The 19752-nt window shown below is 39.6% G+C and overlaps 1 protein-coding gene across 6 annotated transcripts in view; it reads right to left on the reverse strand.

The window, feature by feature from the left end:
- RIF1 (replication timing regulatory factor 1) overlaps window positions 1–19752 on the reverse strand; it is a 34631-nt gene that overhangs the window by 11305 nt on the left and 3574 nt on the right. For 3 of the 6 annotated variants that reach the window (XM_075429695.1, XM_075429693.1, XM_075429692.1), the window contains exons 4-23: window positions 19098–19228; window positions 18569–18663; window positions 16467–16656; window positions 14593–14685; window positions 14363–14501; window positions 12894–13045; window positions 11968–12088; window positions 10755–10928; window positions 10398–10508; window positions 10085–10147; window positions 9105–9205; window positions 8671–8757; window positions 6928–7001; window positions 6635–6815; window positions 5526–5633; window positions 5138–5287; window positions 3643–3742; window positions 2467–2731; window positions 673–718; window positions 155–357 (exon numbers count right to left, since the gene is read on the reverse strand). In XM_075429695.1, coding sequence (XP_075285810.1) covers window positions 155–357; window positions 673–718; window positions 2467–2731; window positions 3643–3742; window positions 5138–5287; window positions 5526–5633; window positions 6635–6815; window positions 6928–7001; window positions 8671–8757; window positions 9105–9205; window positions 10085–10147; window positions 10398–10508; window positions 10755–10928; window positions 11968–12088; window positions 12894–13045; window positions 14363–14501; window positions 14593–14685; window positions 16467–16656; window positions 18569–18663; window positions 19098–19228 — 2584 coding nt within the window. Of the gene's footprint in view, window positions 1–154; window positions 358–672; window positions 719–2466; window positions 2732–3642; window positions 3743–5137; window positions 5288–5525; window positions 5634–6634; window positions 6816–6927; window positions 7002–8670; window positions 8758–9104; window positions 9206–10084; window positions 10148–10397; window positions 10509–10754; window positions 10929–11967; window positions 12089–12893; window positions 13046–14362; window positions 14502–14592; window positions 14686–16466; window positions 16657–18568; window positions 18664–19097; window positions 19229–19752 lie in introns of those variants that run through there. The other 3 variants (XM_075429697.1, XM_075429694.1, XM_075429696.1) reach the window with 2 other exon arrangements.

Genomic DNA, 19752 nt, shown 5'->3' on the forward strand with positions numbered 1-19752 from the left:
TGGGGGGGAGGGAGAGGTACACAATAAGACCAGCAGGTATCTCAGCTTGCACAAAAAGTGGAATATAAATAGTAAACAGAACAATACCAATTCATTTGTACATAACCTGAGATCTCTTCCTTTAAAAATATGTAAATATAACAATGTATCTTACTTTAACTCTTCTGGATACGTTAACGATGCAGTCTTAGCGAAGGTCGCGTTCCAGAAGTGGGCGCACTGGTTGCGGATCTGTTTGCTCTTGTGCTGAAATACCACACAGAGCAACGGCGAAAGCTGCTCCAGCAGTTCACTGTCGTAAGAGCCGGTGCAGTGAGACTGCAAACACAGGATAATCTCGGCCAGTAGTTTTTCAAGCTGAGGGAGAGAAGAAACAGTAGGGGTTTTTTTAATTCAAATACCGCACATATTGACTATTTAAATGTTAAAGCATTATTATCCCATAAAATAGTATGGCCTGAATAAACAAGCTTAAAACATCACACCACATCAAAGTCTAATAGCTACACTAGTGCTCCTCCCCTCAGCTACCTTTTTAGTAAAAAATAAATCGCTTAAAAATTAAATCTCTACCTTCATTACATTTTTGAGATTTTTTTAGAATACAGGATGAATGGCAAAACTCGTGTCACACATTTTCCCAAACCCCAGCTACTTCTCTAGCAAGTTTACCTTGTTGTTCAGATGACTGTATACTTTAGATACATCAGCAAGCCTGCTGAAACAAACAAAAAAAGTTACATTTTGCTGTCCCATTTGTCCCAAGCATAAGAATTCAACACATAATGCACTCCAGCACTGCACACTAGTTCTAGCATACAACTTGATGAAATAATGTTGTGAAACGAGTCTCCCATCGGGCGATTCCAATATTGCCTGACATCAGTAGTTTCCAGTACGACTGCCCTTTAACCCCCACTGACTTGCACGCTAACTTTAAGAGAAACTAATGGAAAGGTCAGTAGCAATTAGTACAGACTTACAGGTTTTCTTATGAAGTAGCTTCCAGCTGCCTTCTTTGCATGGCTCTTAACCCTCTCCCCAAACAGATTTCCCAGGCCCCACAAATATTTGCATCAAAAAGCTGAAGTACCACCTAAACCAAGCAATTTCATGTAAATAAATCCCTACATACACCATCCCACAAAATGCGAGAAACCTGCATTTAGTAATTCATTTTATCAGCCTGTGACCTCCAACCTTCTATTTGCTTGCAGATGCCTTTAAAATACATATCCAACACTCCGTTCTGCTTTTTAACAGGCAATTCTAATAAAGACAATGCTCAAACAAAGGCAGATGAGCTGGGAGACAGAAAGGTGGTGTTCAACTTGACCCCACATAGCAACAAGTGGATCCTTGCTTCTGAGACAGGGACTCCTGATCAATTTTAGATTGGCGATAGCAGTCCTGCTCCAAGTTTTAACAAAAGCTTCAAGAAAGCGCTCTCGGGCTGACTGGCAGCACCCTCTCCCATCTGCCCTCCCCCCAAAAGGCTCAGAGCCGCACTCCGTTTCTTTCCCTCATCCTGAGCAGAGTACAGCTCTGGCACCACCGGCAACGCAGCGACAAGTCCCTGCCAGCCCCCGCCCGCCAAGCCCCCCATAATCCCATCGTGGCTGGGGAAGACAAGCCTACAGCAACAGAAAAAATAAAAAAGCAAATCCACAGACAAGAAACACTGCGCAGAGCAACCACGAAGTATTTCTCAGTACTTCCCTCTGCTTAAAAACTTGAAGGATTTTAGTGTGCTTCAGCTTACTACGATTTCTCTATTTCCTACAAAACGTTGCACGGTTCCTGCCCACTAGAAAACGAATTACTGTTAATAGATGTCTTCACTGCAGCAAAAATGAGCAGCAGGTGGAAACCAAACACTTTAGTCTCGCAGAGATGCGAATACGTTCCCTCTAAGGAAACAATTTTCAATACCAAGCTTTCAGAAGTCCTACAGGTTCCCTGCCACGTATGACTGGGTAGGTGTGGTTTTATTTCTAAAGGAAAGGATGACGACAGAGACCGCTGCTCACACGTGTGGTATTTTGAATCCCACCGACACTCGGCGGTGGGCTCCGAGGCAGCATGCTGCAACGTGTGGGTCAGGCCCCTCCTGGCAGCCCCCTTTGCACAGGGACAACACCCCCTCTGTCACTGCACCCCCATTTTTATGCAGCAATTGTGGAAACCCGCAAGTTCGCAGCGACTGCCCGAGAGACCCGTTCTTTTTGCAGTGCTGGGGTGCACTACAAAAACCAGGACCTGCTAGCTAGGCTGAATTTAGCAAAATACACAATGCCCTCAAAGGCGAGAGACTTGGCAGGAGTTGAAATTTCTTACCATTAGTGCCAAAGCTTTGAAACCCCTCAGCAATATTTAAATACGTTGCTTGCCAGCGACCACACAAAATTTCACCGATATGCAGCAATACAAGGAATCCAGTTTTCCAACCATTCTTAAAATACTCACTTTGTTTTTTCATAAAACACTGCCAGGGGTTTTGAAAAAATTGCAAACATAGTCCCAATCACTGAAGGCAATGAAACGTGGCTGATGATGTTGTGAAGAATAGCAATAATTGAAGGACCAACAGAGACCAATGTTTCTGAAAAGATTTCTTTGGAACTGAACACATGGAAAGAGTTTAGTAACATCACCAGGAGTTTAAATAGGGAGGCAAGCTTTCCCAGGGGTTCCTTTTTCTTCTTAGACCAATCTGTAGGTGTCTGTGGAGCTAACATTAGAAGAAAAAAAAAAAATTAGGATTTTTTTCCCTAACCAACACGCAACCACACTAGCGATACCAGCTGATACGCATAAATTCTGGCACAGGTGGAGGAGCGAAGGGGTTATTTGTTTGTTTATTTGCAAGTGAAGCTTCCATCATGTTTTTTCTCACAGACATTTCCCATTAAAGCATTTCATGCTTTCAGCAGTCCAACACAATGTCTTACCACTTTAACAAATTCATATGGGAAAAGAAATTGTAAAAAACCTCATTTTGTAAATCATTTTTTCAGCTTTAAGTTGTAAATGGAATCGGGAAATGGAACAAAGAACATATTGCATACAATGACCTCCTGTATTCTGTTAAACCCATTCCTGACTATTTTATGCAAAGCAGTTTCAGGAGCAGTAGCCTTTCAAATGTTACATTAAGAGTTCATCACCAGTTTTAGGCACGTATTGTATAATTCTAGTCTGTGGATTATGACCAAGCATCATTACTTCAGATTACATCTGAACAAAGCAAAAGCAGCAGATTTCACATGCCAAAAAAAAAGAAATTATAGCCAAAATGTCAAATACAACTACAGAAACCAGCAGTGTTTCACAGTGAAGTGAAAAGTAAAGCGGCCTCAACGTTTACATGAATTTCAGATGTATTTTGTCAGGCTATGCAGAAACTACTCAACTGCTCAACAAATAGAAGAGATGCGATACTCAGCTATGCATACTGGCTGATATTTTTAGTTCCTTTTTATGATCTTTTTTGTCAATCCCTTCAGTGCCTAGACAGTACGCATAGCACGTACAGACCACCAATACCCTACAGTCATCACTTCTGCATCTACAGCAACTCTAATTTTCAATCAGCTCTGGAAGAAAGACACTGAAAACCCCAATATTCAAGTATTTTCTTACATCTATGTTTTGGCTGATATTTAGTACCATATGGTGCAAAGTTGATGCAGTCAACCATAACTGATATAATATGGGTGAGACGATCCATCATTGGCAACATCTGAGGAGGAAACAGAGGTCATCAGCAAAGCCCGGAAGGGCAACAGTGACAGAAAAAAACCACCTTGGCCATTCAGAAAAGCAATGCAAACAGCTTTTGAATTTAAAAGCAGATGAAATTTGTCTGCATTATCAGGTAAGACTCGATCTAGATCACATTACATTTTAAAATACACACATTTACAAAGCTGAAAATTGAGCCTCCCTGTTCTACGCAAATAGAACATAAGCACGTGCACTACCTAAAGCAGCAGAACCAGAGGCAGCTGTAAGGAGGCGTTAGATTTAAGAAGATGCATCAAAAGCACTACGGTTCAAGGTACTAGCTGTCTAGCAGAACCTGGTACCAGATGTCAGTGTGTGTACTGTACAAAGCCCGATTTTCAGAAAAATCACTGTAGGTACAACACCACGGTTGTCATTAACATTCAGGAAGCACAATTGATTTCTAGTACATAGAGAGATGGGTCAAGCTGTTTTTCTCCCCCAATCCATAACAAATTCTTCTAAATAAAAAAAAAAACAAACTTGTTTTTAAAAGGAACACTGACATTGTGGGCCAAAGAAAAAAACCCCACAGTTTAGTTTCAATATAACTTACATAGTGAAGCTCTAAATTGTTTAACTTTGGCTTGTTTAATAATTATTATTTTTTGAAAATTGAAGTTTAGCATCAGGATACAGCAGCACCCGAAGGAAGGTATACTGATGTAATCCTCCAAATTCCATGTTTTCAGATTCCATTTGTCTTTCTCATCTGTTTTTCATTTGTTCCTTTCATGGTATCTTTTCAAAAGACAGTCAACTCCCCACATGACATGGGCTTGCTAGCAGCCAAGACAGGGAATGTAAAGGCTTCCTCTTGCGAAAGCTTTCTCTTTTATAAAGCTTTACAAGTAAAGTCTTTATAATTTTAGTGTCCAAGGTTGACAGTACCAGGAACACGGCAAAATGATGCCCTCTGAATGCTACAGTGCTCCTCTACCCACCTTCCTAATCAAAATGCCTGGTTTTGTGGTATCTGTTAATTCAACCTGACATTACTTTATATATACACGCACATTTCCAGCGGACAAATCACATCTACCATGATGACAACATTCACCAAACCAGTATTACTTAAACAGTTAGAAGACAAATCCAAAGAGTGCTTAACCGCCAATTTTGATATTTAAGCTTTATAATTATTTTTACTCTCCTCTTTCAATCTGTTTCTAGATTAACTCCAAATCCTGTTAGCAAAAACAATTTTGTTACAGTTTTATCTACGTCTCACCCAAAACACTTTAAGTTACAGAAAGCAGTACATTAGAGTTTACAATAGGTTCTTATATCTAGTTTAAATATATATCTGCTAAAGTACTTATATAGTTCAGTATCGCTGGTTTATACTCACTACTGGAGTTTCACCTTCTAGCCCAGATATTATTTTGGCACAAAGTTCTTCACAGCATAGGTTTTCTTCTGCTGTTGCAACTAAAGCAGCACAGCGAGCAAATGCTCTATACAGGTCTGACCAAGTGCGCAACAAGGATTTCATAGTTGGCTTTAACAACAGAAAAAAAAAAGGTTTATAAATATCAGTGTCTGTGCAGAGAGATAAAAAACTTGCTTTAAGTTTTCTTCTTCTATCAAAACCTATGTAACTCCAGAATTCCAACCCTCGAGCAGTGGTCCAATGTATGTAAATATTGGTAGCTAATACTCTGAGATTATCAGATAATACTTTATAGTTTTTATAAAACCCATTTTGTTTCTAAGCAACACTATGCATTCACTGTTACCTGTGGAAATTCCTGAACGGGGAAGATGTGTGATACTGGTAGCAACAATGCACTATAGACAGCATTGAAGTTGTGTTCCAGTGCATCACCCTGATTTACTTCGTTAGTCTGCAACGAGAAAACAATTTTGTGGTCAAGGAAGCTGCAAAATTTGGATGACAAATAAGGTTGTTCTGAATACATTTATTTTGGACACAAAATCCGTGCAAGCTAAATTGCCAGTGGCAGTTTGAAATTAGCTACGCTCAGTTCTGTCAAGAGTTCAAGCTGATCCTACTATTTAGAGAGATAAAAAGCACTGTTTCTTAATTCCAAGATAAGTTAATTCCAAGACCAAAAACAATCAGTTAGAAAATCTTATGTATATTTTACTTATTTCATTTGCAATAAGTGATGACAACAACCTACTTAAAGCACTTATAGCTTTCTTCATAGATTCTAAGACTTCTCGGTATAATGACTACACGAGGATTAGTGCAACAGCTCCCACACCACAGTCCACGTACTTCCAGCAAGTCATCGGCAAAACCTGTTAAATATTACACTTTATACAGCTCTCAGTGGGGCTTCCAATCAAGCAGTCTAACATTAGTAAGAAACACTGTTCTAATCACATCCTAAACATCATAACTCAGTGTTTATTATGTTTTCACATAAAGCAAACAAGCCTTAGTATCTAAACGTTAAGAGGTCCTGCAGGGCAGGTGTACATCCTCTGTAGCAGTGAGACTGTGCTGAGAAGGGTGGAAGCACATCTATAAACACGTTCACAGTCTTAAAAGGGGAGAAAAACACTCCCAGCACTATACTACTGGACACTTGAGAATGATCATTCTTGTTGACTGGAATCACTTCAAACCATGCTCTGGATCACTACTCCACTACTGCCCTTCATCCCACCGCACTGCACGTCCATATTCCAGTTGGAGACTTTAAAAAAACGCTGCACAAGTTGCAGTTTCACTAATACTACCAAGGCTTATGTAATTCGACCATCACTTCAAGCCGCGTAATTCCTAACCATACTTCAAGATAAAAGCTCAGCACAAAGCTTTCCTGTGGTTTTTCTTGGGAGGCGGGGACGGGGAGGAGAACAAAAGCCACTGTACCCGATTAATCCATTCGGTTAGTGGATTAACAACAATACTCCATATTCTCCATAGATGCTCCTTATTTTCCACTTGCTTTGCACTCTGATTAATTATGCAGATCACAGATTCACTGAAAGCCAGTGGAGATGTAGGCCCAGACAAAACATAACCCACGAGCGTTTCTAGAATTACGAAGAATCTAGGGAAAAAAAGTTAAATAGGTAAGGTAATTCTTTCAGCTGGCGTTAGCATAAACTTCTACAAAGTCTTACACCATGGGAAGCTTGTTACAAGCAAACACCACCACGTACCTCTCCTCTGTTACACAGCATTCCAAGAGGTTATTATGGAAAGGCAGCTGAATTAAGAACAAAGCTGGTGTGCCCTTGTAAGAGAAATTTAAGAGGTCAAAACAACATACACATTGATCAAATGAAACTGCTGCCTCGCTTCCACGTGTATCTATATACTGTATTTAATTCAAAGCCAGAAACTTGCAATTATTAGAAATTGTCCAAAATTTGTCAGTTCTAACACTTCAAAATAAAAATGAGAGGCAAGGCTGTAAACCTAAGCTTCTGCTAGATCCCGGTGCTTCAGCAGAAGACCAATTGTACTACGGCTGAAGCAAAAAGCTTTTCTGTTGAAAAGGCTGTGATTTTTACAGTGCTTAGTCATTGCTGCCTTGACATCACATACAACACAGTATGGTAGGTGTACATAATGCAATTAGTGCTACTATGGTACCTGGAACAAGATGGAACAACCCAAGATTTGCGTATTTCAAGGTTTAAGCAAGATAGATTTTAACAGAGGCTGCCCAAAAGATATCACAAGTGCTTCAGGTTTGCTAATATCACAGCATTTAACAAAATGCATTTAATACCTGCCAATTAAAGCTTCAACTGCCTTCTGACTCTTGTACCCGAGTCAGAAAAACCCTCCAAACATAAACAAAAGACCCAGGAAAAAAAGCTGAAAGGAATTTTGAGAGTTGACCTCTTAAGCAAATTCTGGTAGACAAAATTTTCTACTACTCGCTTGAGTTGAAGCATTCACTTACTCTGCTACATCTGGGTCCTCCTCACAGATACTGTCTGCTTTTAAAAGCCCCCAAATGAGTTCCATGCACTCCCTGGCTAGCAATGTAAACGTTCAGCTGTTTCCATGGGCTAGAAAGCTCTGTCTCCACTGCTGCAGAACAAGCAAGTTTCTCCCCATCTACTGGCGGATGTAGGAGAAGAGCTGATGATCATCCAGCTTCAAGTCTTAAAACTACCTTTTGCATTTTTAATAAACCTAACTGTAGTGTGCTCCTACTCAGTCTGCTTCCACCCCAAGCAAAAGCCACACACACAAAAAAGTGCATTTTCAGTCTTACACGTTATGTTTTGTGGTTATTTTCTACGTTGCCATCACCTATTCCTCCCTTCCAACGCAGTATGCAGGACACAGTACAGCACTCGTTACGGCTCATTAGGACCAAAGCAGAAGCGAGTAGTTCTCACTACTAACGAACACCACCACTTTTTCTGCAGTGGACTACAGCCAGTAAGTTCAGGTTTTAGTTAATGAGGACTTCTGAACTTGTTCTGAAATAATGCCAGCAAGATATTCTCTGCTTTGTTCTGTGCATTAACTTTTCCTGAGGAGTAACACTTTCTACGTTTCCTTAAAGCACTTCACTCTGTTGACTCGAGAACATTTCCCCAAAACACCAGTCTTCTGTGTATCAGTAGTCCTACGCAGTTTGGCTACGCTGCCTCCTTGCAAAGCACCTGCAACCTGCAGTTTAAATCATGACCCGAACATGACAAATCCTCTTTCCTTACTACAGTACATTCAACACACGTCTTTTAAGCTATAGACAGTTAAATTATTTATCACAAGTGAGGGCTGGAGACAAAGTCTGCATTCTGGAACATGGATTAATACGGTTTCCTGAACGATCTAGACCTAATGACTTATGAAGTGCTCTGTGTGTTTGTGCAAATATGACATTCTAATACACTTCCGCATAAACAAAGTTCTGGAACGAAGTCTTTTTTACTTACATTTAAAAGATCCATATCGGCAACCTGATAAGCCGGTGATCCCAATACTTTTGGAGGCAATTCCTTAACTGTAATATCAATGAGGGACTAAGTAGGGGAAAAGAAGAAAACGTATGTAAATACTTTTTTTCCTGAGGGCTCAAATACTTTAAGTAACACCATAAATAAAGCAAAATTGTAACAACTGCTTGCCTTAGTAAGAAGAAAAACATCCATTGTGAAAGTAAACCTGAAGAACATTTCTAGAGAAAGAAACCCTTAAGCAACACTATGCCATCTGATCACGATTTCGTAACTTACAGTTTACACCAGAAAAGCTGTCTCACTTAATGAGACCATTCTGGTAAGCTAGATGCAAAACACTGCTACCAATCAGAATCTAGACCATTAAAAAGAAAAGAGATTTAAAAAACAGATGAACCCGCCCAACTTACCAGTATTTTCTGCAGAGGAAGAGCATTTGATCTAACGGTGTTTTTCAAGGCCTGGAGCAACATAGTCAGTATTTCCGACCCTTGCTTTTCTTTCTTATTTCCTAGAATAAAGCGTATTTACAGTTAGAGCAGGACAAAGTAGTGGTTACTCTGACCATCATTTAAAACTTAAATACAATGTACTGTAAGATCAAAAACATTCTGTGTACTTTTATAAAAAATGGATTCGGATACCAAGTCTCTGTTCTGCAGAGCAGCTTAACTGAAACTCAAATGTTTAACTAAAAACCCCTAAGTTTTATTAGCAAAATGGAAACACCTTTGTATCATTAACAACCTTAACTTTGACATGCTAAAAAGAGTTGTGAAATTCTGCATTCATCCAAGCAATGCACTTCATTTCTCTTACACTTTTCAGTTAGATCTTGCAATAAGAGACTTCATTATTAAGAATACTGTGGACTTTCAAAACCTTTACTGACTAATGAACACTTCTTTAAAATAGGAAACAATTTACTTCTATACATCTGTAATGACACTATACTTCACTAAGAAATAAAATTTCAAGAAAAAAGGTAGCCATAGTCAACGACTTTTCAATAATTTGAGTCACACACAATGTTTCAATTTCTCAATGCCAAAGACATGGGGTGGGGTTATTTTTCGGGGAAATGGAAAGATTTCTTCAGCAAGAAAAGCAGTTAAAGTGCTTTTGTCTTACTGCTACACACAATATGCCTGCAGTCATAACCTGCTCCACCTTCCCTGATAAGCCTCACTGGATCAGATGATTTTATATTTGTCACACAAAGATACAGGCATTATAAAAAGTATCAGCTGTTGCTTCAAAAACAACTACTGATGATGCCCCAAACCAAGTTTTACCAACAACAAATACTACTTCAGGTCTGGTCTTAAAAAAACACCCCTCTAATTGGTCAGCAACGACAAATTTCAAAAAAAACCCAAACACTTTTTACCTGATTCAATAGCTGTTTTTACATATCCATTTATGTCCTTCCATATAACATTCAGCATACAATCTACAAGATAGCATAATATTTTTTTTCAGTTTGTAATAAAAACATGAAACAAAACGGCAGTTAAAACACAAACTGTGTTGAACAACAGACTTTGATGTAAGCCAAAACTGACATACGCTTTCAAACCAAGTCAGACCAGTTCTATTTAATGTCAACACTGGAATGTTACAGAGTGGTTATTGTTCCTTTGGTTTCCCTTCCCCACTTTATTTTCCAGAAAAGAAATCAAATTTCACTACTAAATTCTTACCTGGAACTTCTTTTCCAATTGCAATAAAGCCATCCTGAACCGCGTTTATTAGTGTGCTGGCATGCTTACAAAAAAAAGAAGGGCTACTGATCAGTGGGTACTGGAGAGGCTCTAGGAGAACAAAAAACCATATTTGGTACATCTGTTATTTTGCAGCCTGCTGGTGAGATAAGTCTTAAAAATAATCAAGTATATATGTGTACTTACAGCATTTAACATAAAAACAACTTCTAATATTAAATGACAACTAACAGTTTTAAATGTTTAAAGCATTTCATGCTAAGACATCTTCAAATCCAACAAAACTGGCAATTTCAGATTACGCAAAAGTACTTCAAAAAAATGTAACTCATATACCTAAACTAAGTACAAGTTTGTTTTGCTTAGCAAAATCTAAAACTTCTGGTCCCATCACAAAGTGCAGCAGCATTTCAATTCCCAAAAGCTGAATGGAAGGAATCACCAGCACTCCTGCTGTACTGGAATTCAAGTTCATCCTTGGTGTGACTGGACTCACAAGCGGGTAAGGACCTACGTGAGAGGAGAAAAATGACATTGTCTCCTGTTTCACCCACAAACGAGCGAAAGGAAAGATCCAACAGACCAAAACCCCAAAGTGAACATAAGAACAAACCCTAGACTAGCGTTAGGGACTTCTGACAGCCAGACAGGTATCTAGCACGCACTCCTGTCAGGTAGGGTTCAGCATCACGGTCATAACCGTCTATCTGCAAAGTATAAACACTTTCCAAAGACTGCAAAGTCTCAAACGCCAGACTATTTTGGCCACAAAAGCCTCCACGGAAGTTGTGGTTATAGAGCAGATTACACACTACTCTATATAGTTACTAGTTCTACAGTAATTCTACTGCTATGAAAGGGTTTCCATTAGGAACTTTTACACCAAACACAAGTTTAAGAGGTCTCACGTGCAAAGCATTTTGGCCAGCCTCAGCTATGATCTCACGAAACCAAGACAAACTTTTTATTAAAAAGGGAATAAAGGCAGATCTACACATCTACAACATTTCCACAGCATCCCCAAGGCTTCTAATCACAGCAGGCTAGAATTGCACAGGCTGCGACTGCCTTGCTTTCCACACAGAGGAGAAAAAAAGGCAGTTCCTTATCTCAGGTGTTTAGATGCAAAGCTTAAGTCGGTGTGATTTCACACGGATTTAAAGTACCAAAATTACTGATGTACTATGATCACTGGGTTGCTATTCAAGCAGAAACTAAAAATGCTGTAGAAATCAGAATGGCAAATAGCACATAAATGAATACATGAAAAACTAAGTTTCAAATCAAAGCTCCCTTGCAAAATTCAGGGCATTAAAACTGGTCCTCAGCACAATTTGATTAGCACACTTTCGTAAACTTGAAACACTGACTACAACAGCCTCATTCTATCCAAGGCAAATCACTACCTCCGAGCTCTCCAACAAGCAGGGAGAAAAATGACTGTTTTCAATAATAACATACTGCAAATGAAAAAGCATGACCACATTACATAGAACAGATTACGTGCTGCACCTAGAATGTACTCAGACACAGGCTTGTGCTCTAATACCTGATTTCTGCACAGGGGTTGCCGAGGCTAAACTTTGGTTGGCTGGTGCACGGGAGGGAGTTCCTTGCAATGCAGCAGAAGCATCTAGGCTCAAAGTACTTTGGATTAATGGCACACACACCTGCAAAGACATCAAGCCTCAGTGAAAACAGGCATGACACACATAAACCACCAGCCACAGAGAACCACACGTTTCAAGTATCACACAGACTGTACTGTCGTTCACAGCAACAGTGTTTCAGAGCTTCTGGGTACTTGTAACAGTATTTTTAACATGCTGTATAAAATATGCATACTGATACATGACATAGAAACAGCTGGATTAAACAAAAACTCTTGTTAGAATGATGCAACTGCATTGTATCTGAAAAGGTAAGATTTTTTTTTCTTTACTCCCATCCTGAAGTTTAATTTAATGAATTCCAGAAGCCTAAGAGAAACATTATATTCATTCCAGTTATAATGTCAGTGGTAATAAAACACCTGGATCATTTTCTCTCTACACACCTTTCTAAATACTCCTGTGATCCTTTCAGTATGTTTTCCTGCAGCACTTTCCAAAGCATACACTGCACAGTGAAAGGACAAAGCAGTCCCTACACAATGTGCTTGTGCTTACTACTGCTGTGCACTCATTGGAGAGTTTCACTGAGATGCTCACATGACATGCAGATACGCTCTGAAATCTTCTGGAACTTTAAAGGTTGCACCTATAGTCCCAAGTGCTCCTGCTATATACACACACACACACACATATACAAAACACACACACGCACAGCACACAAATACACAAGTCAGACTTGGTTCCTCAAGACAGTTTTATTTTAATAATAAACTAGAGAAGGCCAAAGCAGGTATAGAACAGTAACAAAGAGGGGACAGCTTCACACACTCAACATTATGCTGTAACTATTTTCAGGTGTTACCTGTTCAAAGTTTGCAGGCAGCTGAGGTCCCAGCCTCATGAGTAAATACCACCAGACCTCCAGTTTTGTCAGGGCCAAAGCCTCTGTTCTCACATGGATCGAGCTCAGTGGCTGCATGAGCAGTTTCAGCCTTTTAGCACTGCACAATATATCTTGAAGAGCAAAAAAAAGCAAATTTTTAAGCAACACAAAACACAGAGCAACAAAAAAGGAAAATTATTAAACCATTACATTTTTTCCTAATATATTTTAGCTTAAAATTCAATTAATGACAATTTGCAAAACTAAAATACAGAGTAAATGCACCAACCTTTCACATTATTTTACTGCTCTGATTGTTGTCTAGAACAACGCTGGAAATAGCAAGTATTTCTTTCCAATACCAAGACTGAAATGAAATCTACTGAATACCAACATAAACAGAAGGAAATTCACTCTTGCTTGCTATGGTAGTCTCTCCTATCTGCCACAGTAAAAGAAAAACCAAACGCTTAACATACGTGGATTAACGCTGGATGAGGATGAACAATCTTAAACACAGTATTCTGAGGCTGCAAATGATCATTCACCACTGAAGCAGAGATAGCACAGCATGTCTGGACAGAAGTTCTCAAGCCTATGCAAGTGTTCAAAGAAGAGACAAACTTCTGGCCAGCTCAGCGGCATCAGAACCCGCCCACACGCGCTCGTAAGCGACTGCTGCCGGAGCCTGCTTTGGCAGTGTGCAATCCTGATCAGCCCTACTGGACAGGCACGATGAACGACAATCGTGAGATGCATTTTATCTTCTGAGAGAGTCTGATCCTTTGTTAATTAATTTATGGGAAACAACGGAACAAATGACCAGATAGGAACCAAATTAAAATGACAATTTAAGGTCAATTCAGCTAAACTAAGGAATGTCCACATTTTGCTTCCTCTTCAGGACACACAGTAAGGAGAAGCACAATCAAGGTAAAAAATAAATACTGTGTGTTGCGATACAGGCTAGACTTACAAGACTTGTTCAGGTCTCAGTTATACCTTTAAAGCAACTTTTTTTTCACATCTCTAGAATCCTGAAGCATTGCCGTTGTACAATTAATCCACACAGTCCATAATAACATCCTTTGTTATTGTTTTACTCACTATTTCATTGCTGTTTGGATCAATTAAGGCATTACAGAGCAGAGGCTTGTTAATTTTATTCTATTCATTTCTCCTAGCAGAAAAATTAAGATAGAATTACTGATCAAACTGTCACTTTTACTTAAAAAGAGGTAACTTTCACTTATGTATATACACACAGTATATACCACCATTTACATACACACCACTACGTGTACACCAGAGATACCACTGGATATACATGTAGCGTATGTACCACAGTATTGACCATTATTAGACAGAAGGCAAAAAACCCAAACTCTCTTCCAATTATGTGAAGTGACGGTAGTCAAAGCAATTCAGGTTAACTTTTTTTAATCTACCTGGATTTAGAGCAAAATTATCTATTAGACTCTTCCATGCAATGAAGGCTATTTTCTTTACCACTGGTGAGCCACTACGAAATCCAAGTTCCTCCAGTTGCAGCAATGAGTTGATGAAACTGCCACTACGATGCAGAGTCTGAAAATAAAGGAGTGCACAAATAAGACACATTGTCAAAACGCCTTCCCTGAGGATTCATGACTGTAAAACTTGCTGCTTGTCTGCTTACCTTTCCAAGCAACTTGACAAACAGCGGCCACAATTTTAGCACGTAAGTCTCATTTTTTGTAGAAAACAATTTCTGAAGTTCTGAAATTAATTTCTGCAGACAGAAAGAGACATAATTTCTACAAGAAATACATTCAAAGTATTCTAAAAACTACATACTCATATCAACGTCTGGAGACACAAACGACTTGGAACTATGCTGTTTTTAGATTAGAGGGATTTAATTCTGTACCACGTAGCCTTTGCTGGTAAAACAGTGAAGCGCTGCTACCATCTGATTACCTTCTTATACTTGAAGTTTATGGCTGGTTTCAATTATTTTTGGGGCAAAACTAAATGCAAAAGAGAGGATTTGGGGAACTACAAGACAGCCGATCTTGCTCCCGTGTGTGGAAAAAATATGGAGCAAATTCCCATGGAAGCCATTTCTAGGCACATGGAAGAACAAGAAGGTTCTTATGAACAGCCAGCACAGTTTTACCACGGGCAAAACCTGCTTTTCCAATCTGACCTCTATGAGGCAATGCCTGGCTTTGCAGATGCGGGGAGCGCAGCAGATGTTCTCCCATCCAACTTTGGCAAGGCTTTTGACACTGTCTTCTCCAGCGTCCTTGCAGCCCAAGTGGGGAGACACAAACCAGTCAGTCAGATGACAAGGTGTGCGGTTGGGCTGTTAGGCTCAAAGGCCAGCGGTTAGCAGTTCAGAGCCCGTGTTATGGGCGTGATTTACTAAGGACTGACAAGGGCCAATATGATTTAACACAAACGATGACGGCAGGGAAAGCATCGGTTGATATGCTGGAGGACAGGGCTACCACTCATACAGATCTTCACAAGCTTCAAAAATGGACTGGCAGAAGCCTCACAGAATTCCAAGGCAAAGTCCTACATCTAGGACAAATGAAACCCACCGAGACTCACAGGCTACTGTTACACAGCCTCTGCAGAAAAAGAGGTCCGGGACAAGAATTTTAATGCTAAGTCAGGAATGTGCTCCTGCCTACTGGACTGCACTAGCAAAAGCACAAGAAACAAGTCAAGAGAACTGACCCCTCTACACGGTACTCATCAGATCACCTCTGGAATACCGTAGCAAACAGTGGGCTCCAAAGTACCCGAGCTGCTGGCAAACTGGAGTGAATCCAGCAGAAGGTCACCACTAAGATGGTTAGGGGACAGAGCTCATGACAGAAGAGCTAGGCTCGTTTAGCTTGGGGTGAGAGGGAATATAGCTGCAGCCTTCCACTACTTATAGCTGGATTACAAGGAAGAAGCCAGTTGCTTCAGAGAAATACTGAAAGAAAGGACTGGAGGCAACAGACACCAGCTTCAACAAGGCAAATCCTATTTTTACCACGAGGGTGGTTAAGCACTGGAACAAACTGCCCAGATAGGCTGTACAATTCCCATCCTTTAACACAGCCAGACCTCAACTTGACAAGGCCCTGAGCAACTCGGTCTTAACTTTGAAGCTAGTCCTGCTTTGAGCAGGAAGCTAAGCTAGATGATGCGAGTTACTGCCACACCAAGTTCTGCTGACTCCAGTTCAGTAAGCAAATTCTCTTTACGAGACAATAAAAGTTGGAGTTAATGCTATCAAGGCAGGTGCTTAAAGGTCATTTAAAAATGGCAAGTTATTCTCCTGATCAATGATTCTTGTCAGAAACTTTTTTTTTTTACAGTGGTCCTATATTTACACTGTTGTTACATTAACTTTTCTGTCAAAATTGCCACCATCAAGAAGTTGCTGTCTGTCAACACACAGCAGCTTTTTGCTGCCATTACCTAGACTGTAAATAAAATTACCCCCCCCCAGCCACCCAACAACCCCGATTACTGTCGTCTCTAGACAAAAGGCACAGCCTTTCTACTTACTGTGGTCATGAGGTGCTCAGTGACAGCCGCGACCTCCTGCTGCTTCTGGAGGAGCAGTGGCATGCCCATCTCCAGTGCAGTGGCACCTCGCAACTGCACCTTATGAGCTGAATGGACGACCAGAGGAATGATCATTTTTGCCCACCTCACAGCCTCTTCTCCCATCTCGGCTGGAGTTTGCTCCATTAAGCTAGAGCCAAAAAAACCACATAGGCATTACAAATCTCCAAGATATGCTGCTCAGACACCCAAAGATAATCTTAGTATCACCAATAAGCGCTCTAATTCAACATACAATTTACTGGAAACCATTCTGAAAACATTATTTTTTCATTATTCTCAATAATTGTATTTTGACAGTTCACTTACAACTGCAATGCTAAAGTGTTATTTCAAAGAAACCTCTCCAAAGGCAGACAGACTGACACTCACAGTTGTCCTTTCCATTCTACCACAATTTTGGGGGCAAACGAGCCAAATTGAGAGCCTTAAAGTAACATACCATCACTTCCTTATCAGTGACCAAGTACAGAGTTTGCATATTAACCACCCCTTGTGTGTTCTTCGCAATCCAGACCAGCTCCAACAGGTCACGTGTGCCAAAACCAATATATGCCTGCTTTTGAAAAACAACTCAAACCCTGAAGCAGCACAGGTTTGCACAGACTCAATGTACATTAGCCCAGTCAAGCGTTCTTCGCTTATCCCTCTATTCCTGAGCTGTCAGAGCACAGTATGACATGCAATTCCATGTGTTTACACCATCCCACGCAGGAGCCAATGAGACTTTCAGAAACGGGAGCACCTGGCATATATCCAAACTGGCCTGTAGGAACAAGCCACGGAATTTTGCTAGTGTCCTCTTTAGTGCAGGTATGCCAAATGCCCATCACTACAGCTTACAGAGGGTTTGCTGCACTACGGAAAACTGCTGCCTTTCAAGGGATGTTACTAAAACCAGAGGACAAGCACTGCTTCACAGAACAGTTTCCCGTTGCATCTGTCAGCAGCCTAACTTCTGTCAGCATTGTCTTACCACTGCTGTCAATCAGCCCGAGACCCTGTATCTATTTATTCTCAGGTACAACTCTTGCTCTTAACGACAAGTACGTTCTGCTATACTACACATTAAATTATTTTTATATATAAACAAACATATATTTATAAATATATACATAAATAATTAAAAGAAACTATTTAACAAAACGTCCAATTTTTCAGAAACAATTGTCTATTGAATCTCAGATTTACAAAAGAGAAATTTGTGTACAATCAGCCAAATAAAAGAAATTGCTAAATATTCAGTGAATTATAACATCCAACTTCTCTGTTACAGAAAACGGATGTATTAAAATAGAGATAAAATAAGGAAGTAATTACTGCTTTAGCTACCACTCTAAAATGGATTTGCAGTTCAAACCAAATGCAAAAAGTTTAAGAGAATAATTAAAAAGTGGTAAAGATACAAACTCAATTTATTTACTAATAAAGAAATTAAATTAATAGTAAGTAAAGATAAAGATTTGACTATTCTAGCACGGCTGACCAAAACAACGCACTCTGGGCGTTGGTCCTAAAAAGTCACCTTCGGAATTAAACAGTACCCTCAACAGTGTTGTAAGAAGCATGGCCATAAAATCTGTAAAGCACCAAGACGACATTTATAAATATAAAGCCATATAATGGCTGAGAATTTCTCAACCAGCTAGGTTCTGAAAACAAGAATGTAGAATACGACTTGTGAAATGCACTTGAGACTGTGAAAATAATTCCTAATAAGCCATCAAAAATGAAAGCAATGAAAGTTTATCTGAATATTGACTACTTCCTGTGTCAGAACTGGTTGTCATACTACCATTAATGGAATAGTTTGCAAATGAAGCAGTTCAGGAGAACCACTGGCAAAGAGACAGAAACACACGCAGTGGTTCACACAATTTGACTCTGTGCTACTGACTGTAACACTAAACACTGCAGGCAAACAGTCTTGAACATATTGAACAATTTCTTTAGAATACTTAGTGCCATTAAGATTTTGTTTCAATAGTTTCCCTAAAAAACTAAGCATCTATTTTAACAAATTAACATTGCAGTGCACGTACCGTATAATAACATTCAGTGCTTCGTATTCAACCACCATAGACTGTACATCTCCTTTAGTAAGTATCGTTTCCAGGGTAGAAATAATCCTGGACACCTGAGGAAATAAGAGAAGAACATTAGAGTGAGCACCCAAATACAAATATTTCTATGAGGAGCTGGAATTATGAAATTTTGTTTCTCGGGACTGTGCCCTGTGTTTGGATTATGCTTCGTCTCGTCTTCAGGTCACAGATCTGACCAAACTGGAGTATTCACAACATTCCTCCCTTATGCTGCCTCACTGGTATCTAACAGAATTGCTCACATTGCAGCTTCTCCCTCACAAGTAGTAATTTTTTGGCTCTTTTCCCGCTGTAGCTGCCCTTACAATTTTCTGAGAACGTAGGCCCTATACGTGGCTGTCAAATTTGATGCAAAATGACCTTCAGATTCAAAAGCTCCGGAGTGGAGAGTAACCAAGAGACTGCGCAAGCCTCATCTCCCCAGGAAATCAGGCTACCAGCAAAAAAAACAGGTGAAGAAACTTACCTCCTTTTTAACAATTTCAGAAGGAAACGCCTGCTTAGAGATCACCCAAAGTGCCCGAGTGCGAGTGTTTCTGTCTGAAGCATTTACGGCAACGCTGTTCACCGTTGAAAGCAAGTCTTGTACTTCAGTTGCTGAAAGCAGAACGCACAGCACTCAAATTCTGTTCACGCAATTCTCATCAGCTTCTCAGCAAGTTTCAGGTCATTTTGCTCAGTTAACGTTACAAAAGATCCATTCAACTAGAATTTCCAACAGACATGAATTAATGTCTTAAACATTACTTTCTGGCAATTTTTGGAAATTTCTTTCAAAATAAACTAGCCAAAAAGGTTAAAATGTATTAAAATATATGTACTACATTAATACTATCTGTATATTAACTTCATAAGAAACCACGAAACTATAAAACCAGAAGACAATTTTACCTAAGAACACTACAGATAAAGATTAAATATTTAATTATTAAAAACATTTTGGATTTCAAATGAATTCAGCAGCACTTTGTCTGGTCAATTGCACTGCTATACTGACATACATAAATTCATTTTAGGGTCTCGAAGAGGCTTTGTTATTTAAGAGTGTGGTAAAACTTTAAAAGGTAACAGCAAACTTATTACATCAAAAAGAGTAAGGCTAACATAGGATTTACATGCAA

This window comes from Opisthocomus hoazin, chromosome 9 (assembly GCF_030867145.1).
Source record: "Opisthocomus hoazin isolate bOpiHoa1 chromosome 9, bOpiHoa1.hap1, whole genome shotgun sequence".
Taxonomy (NCBI): domain Eukaryota; kingdom Metazoa; phylum Chordata; class Aves; order Opisthocomiformes; family Opisthocomidae; genus Opisthocomus; species Opisthocomus hoazin.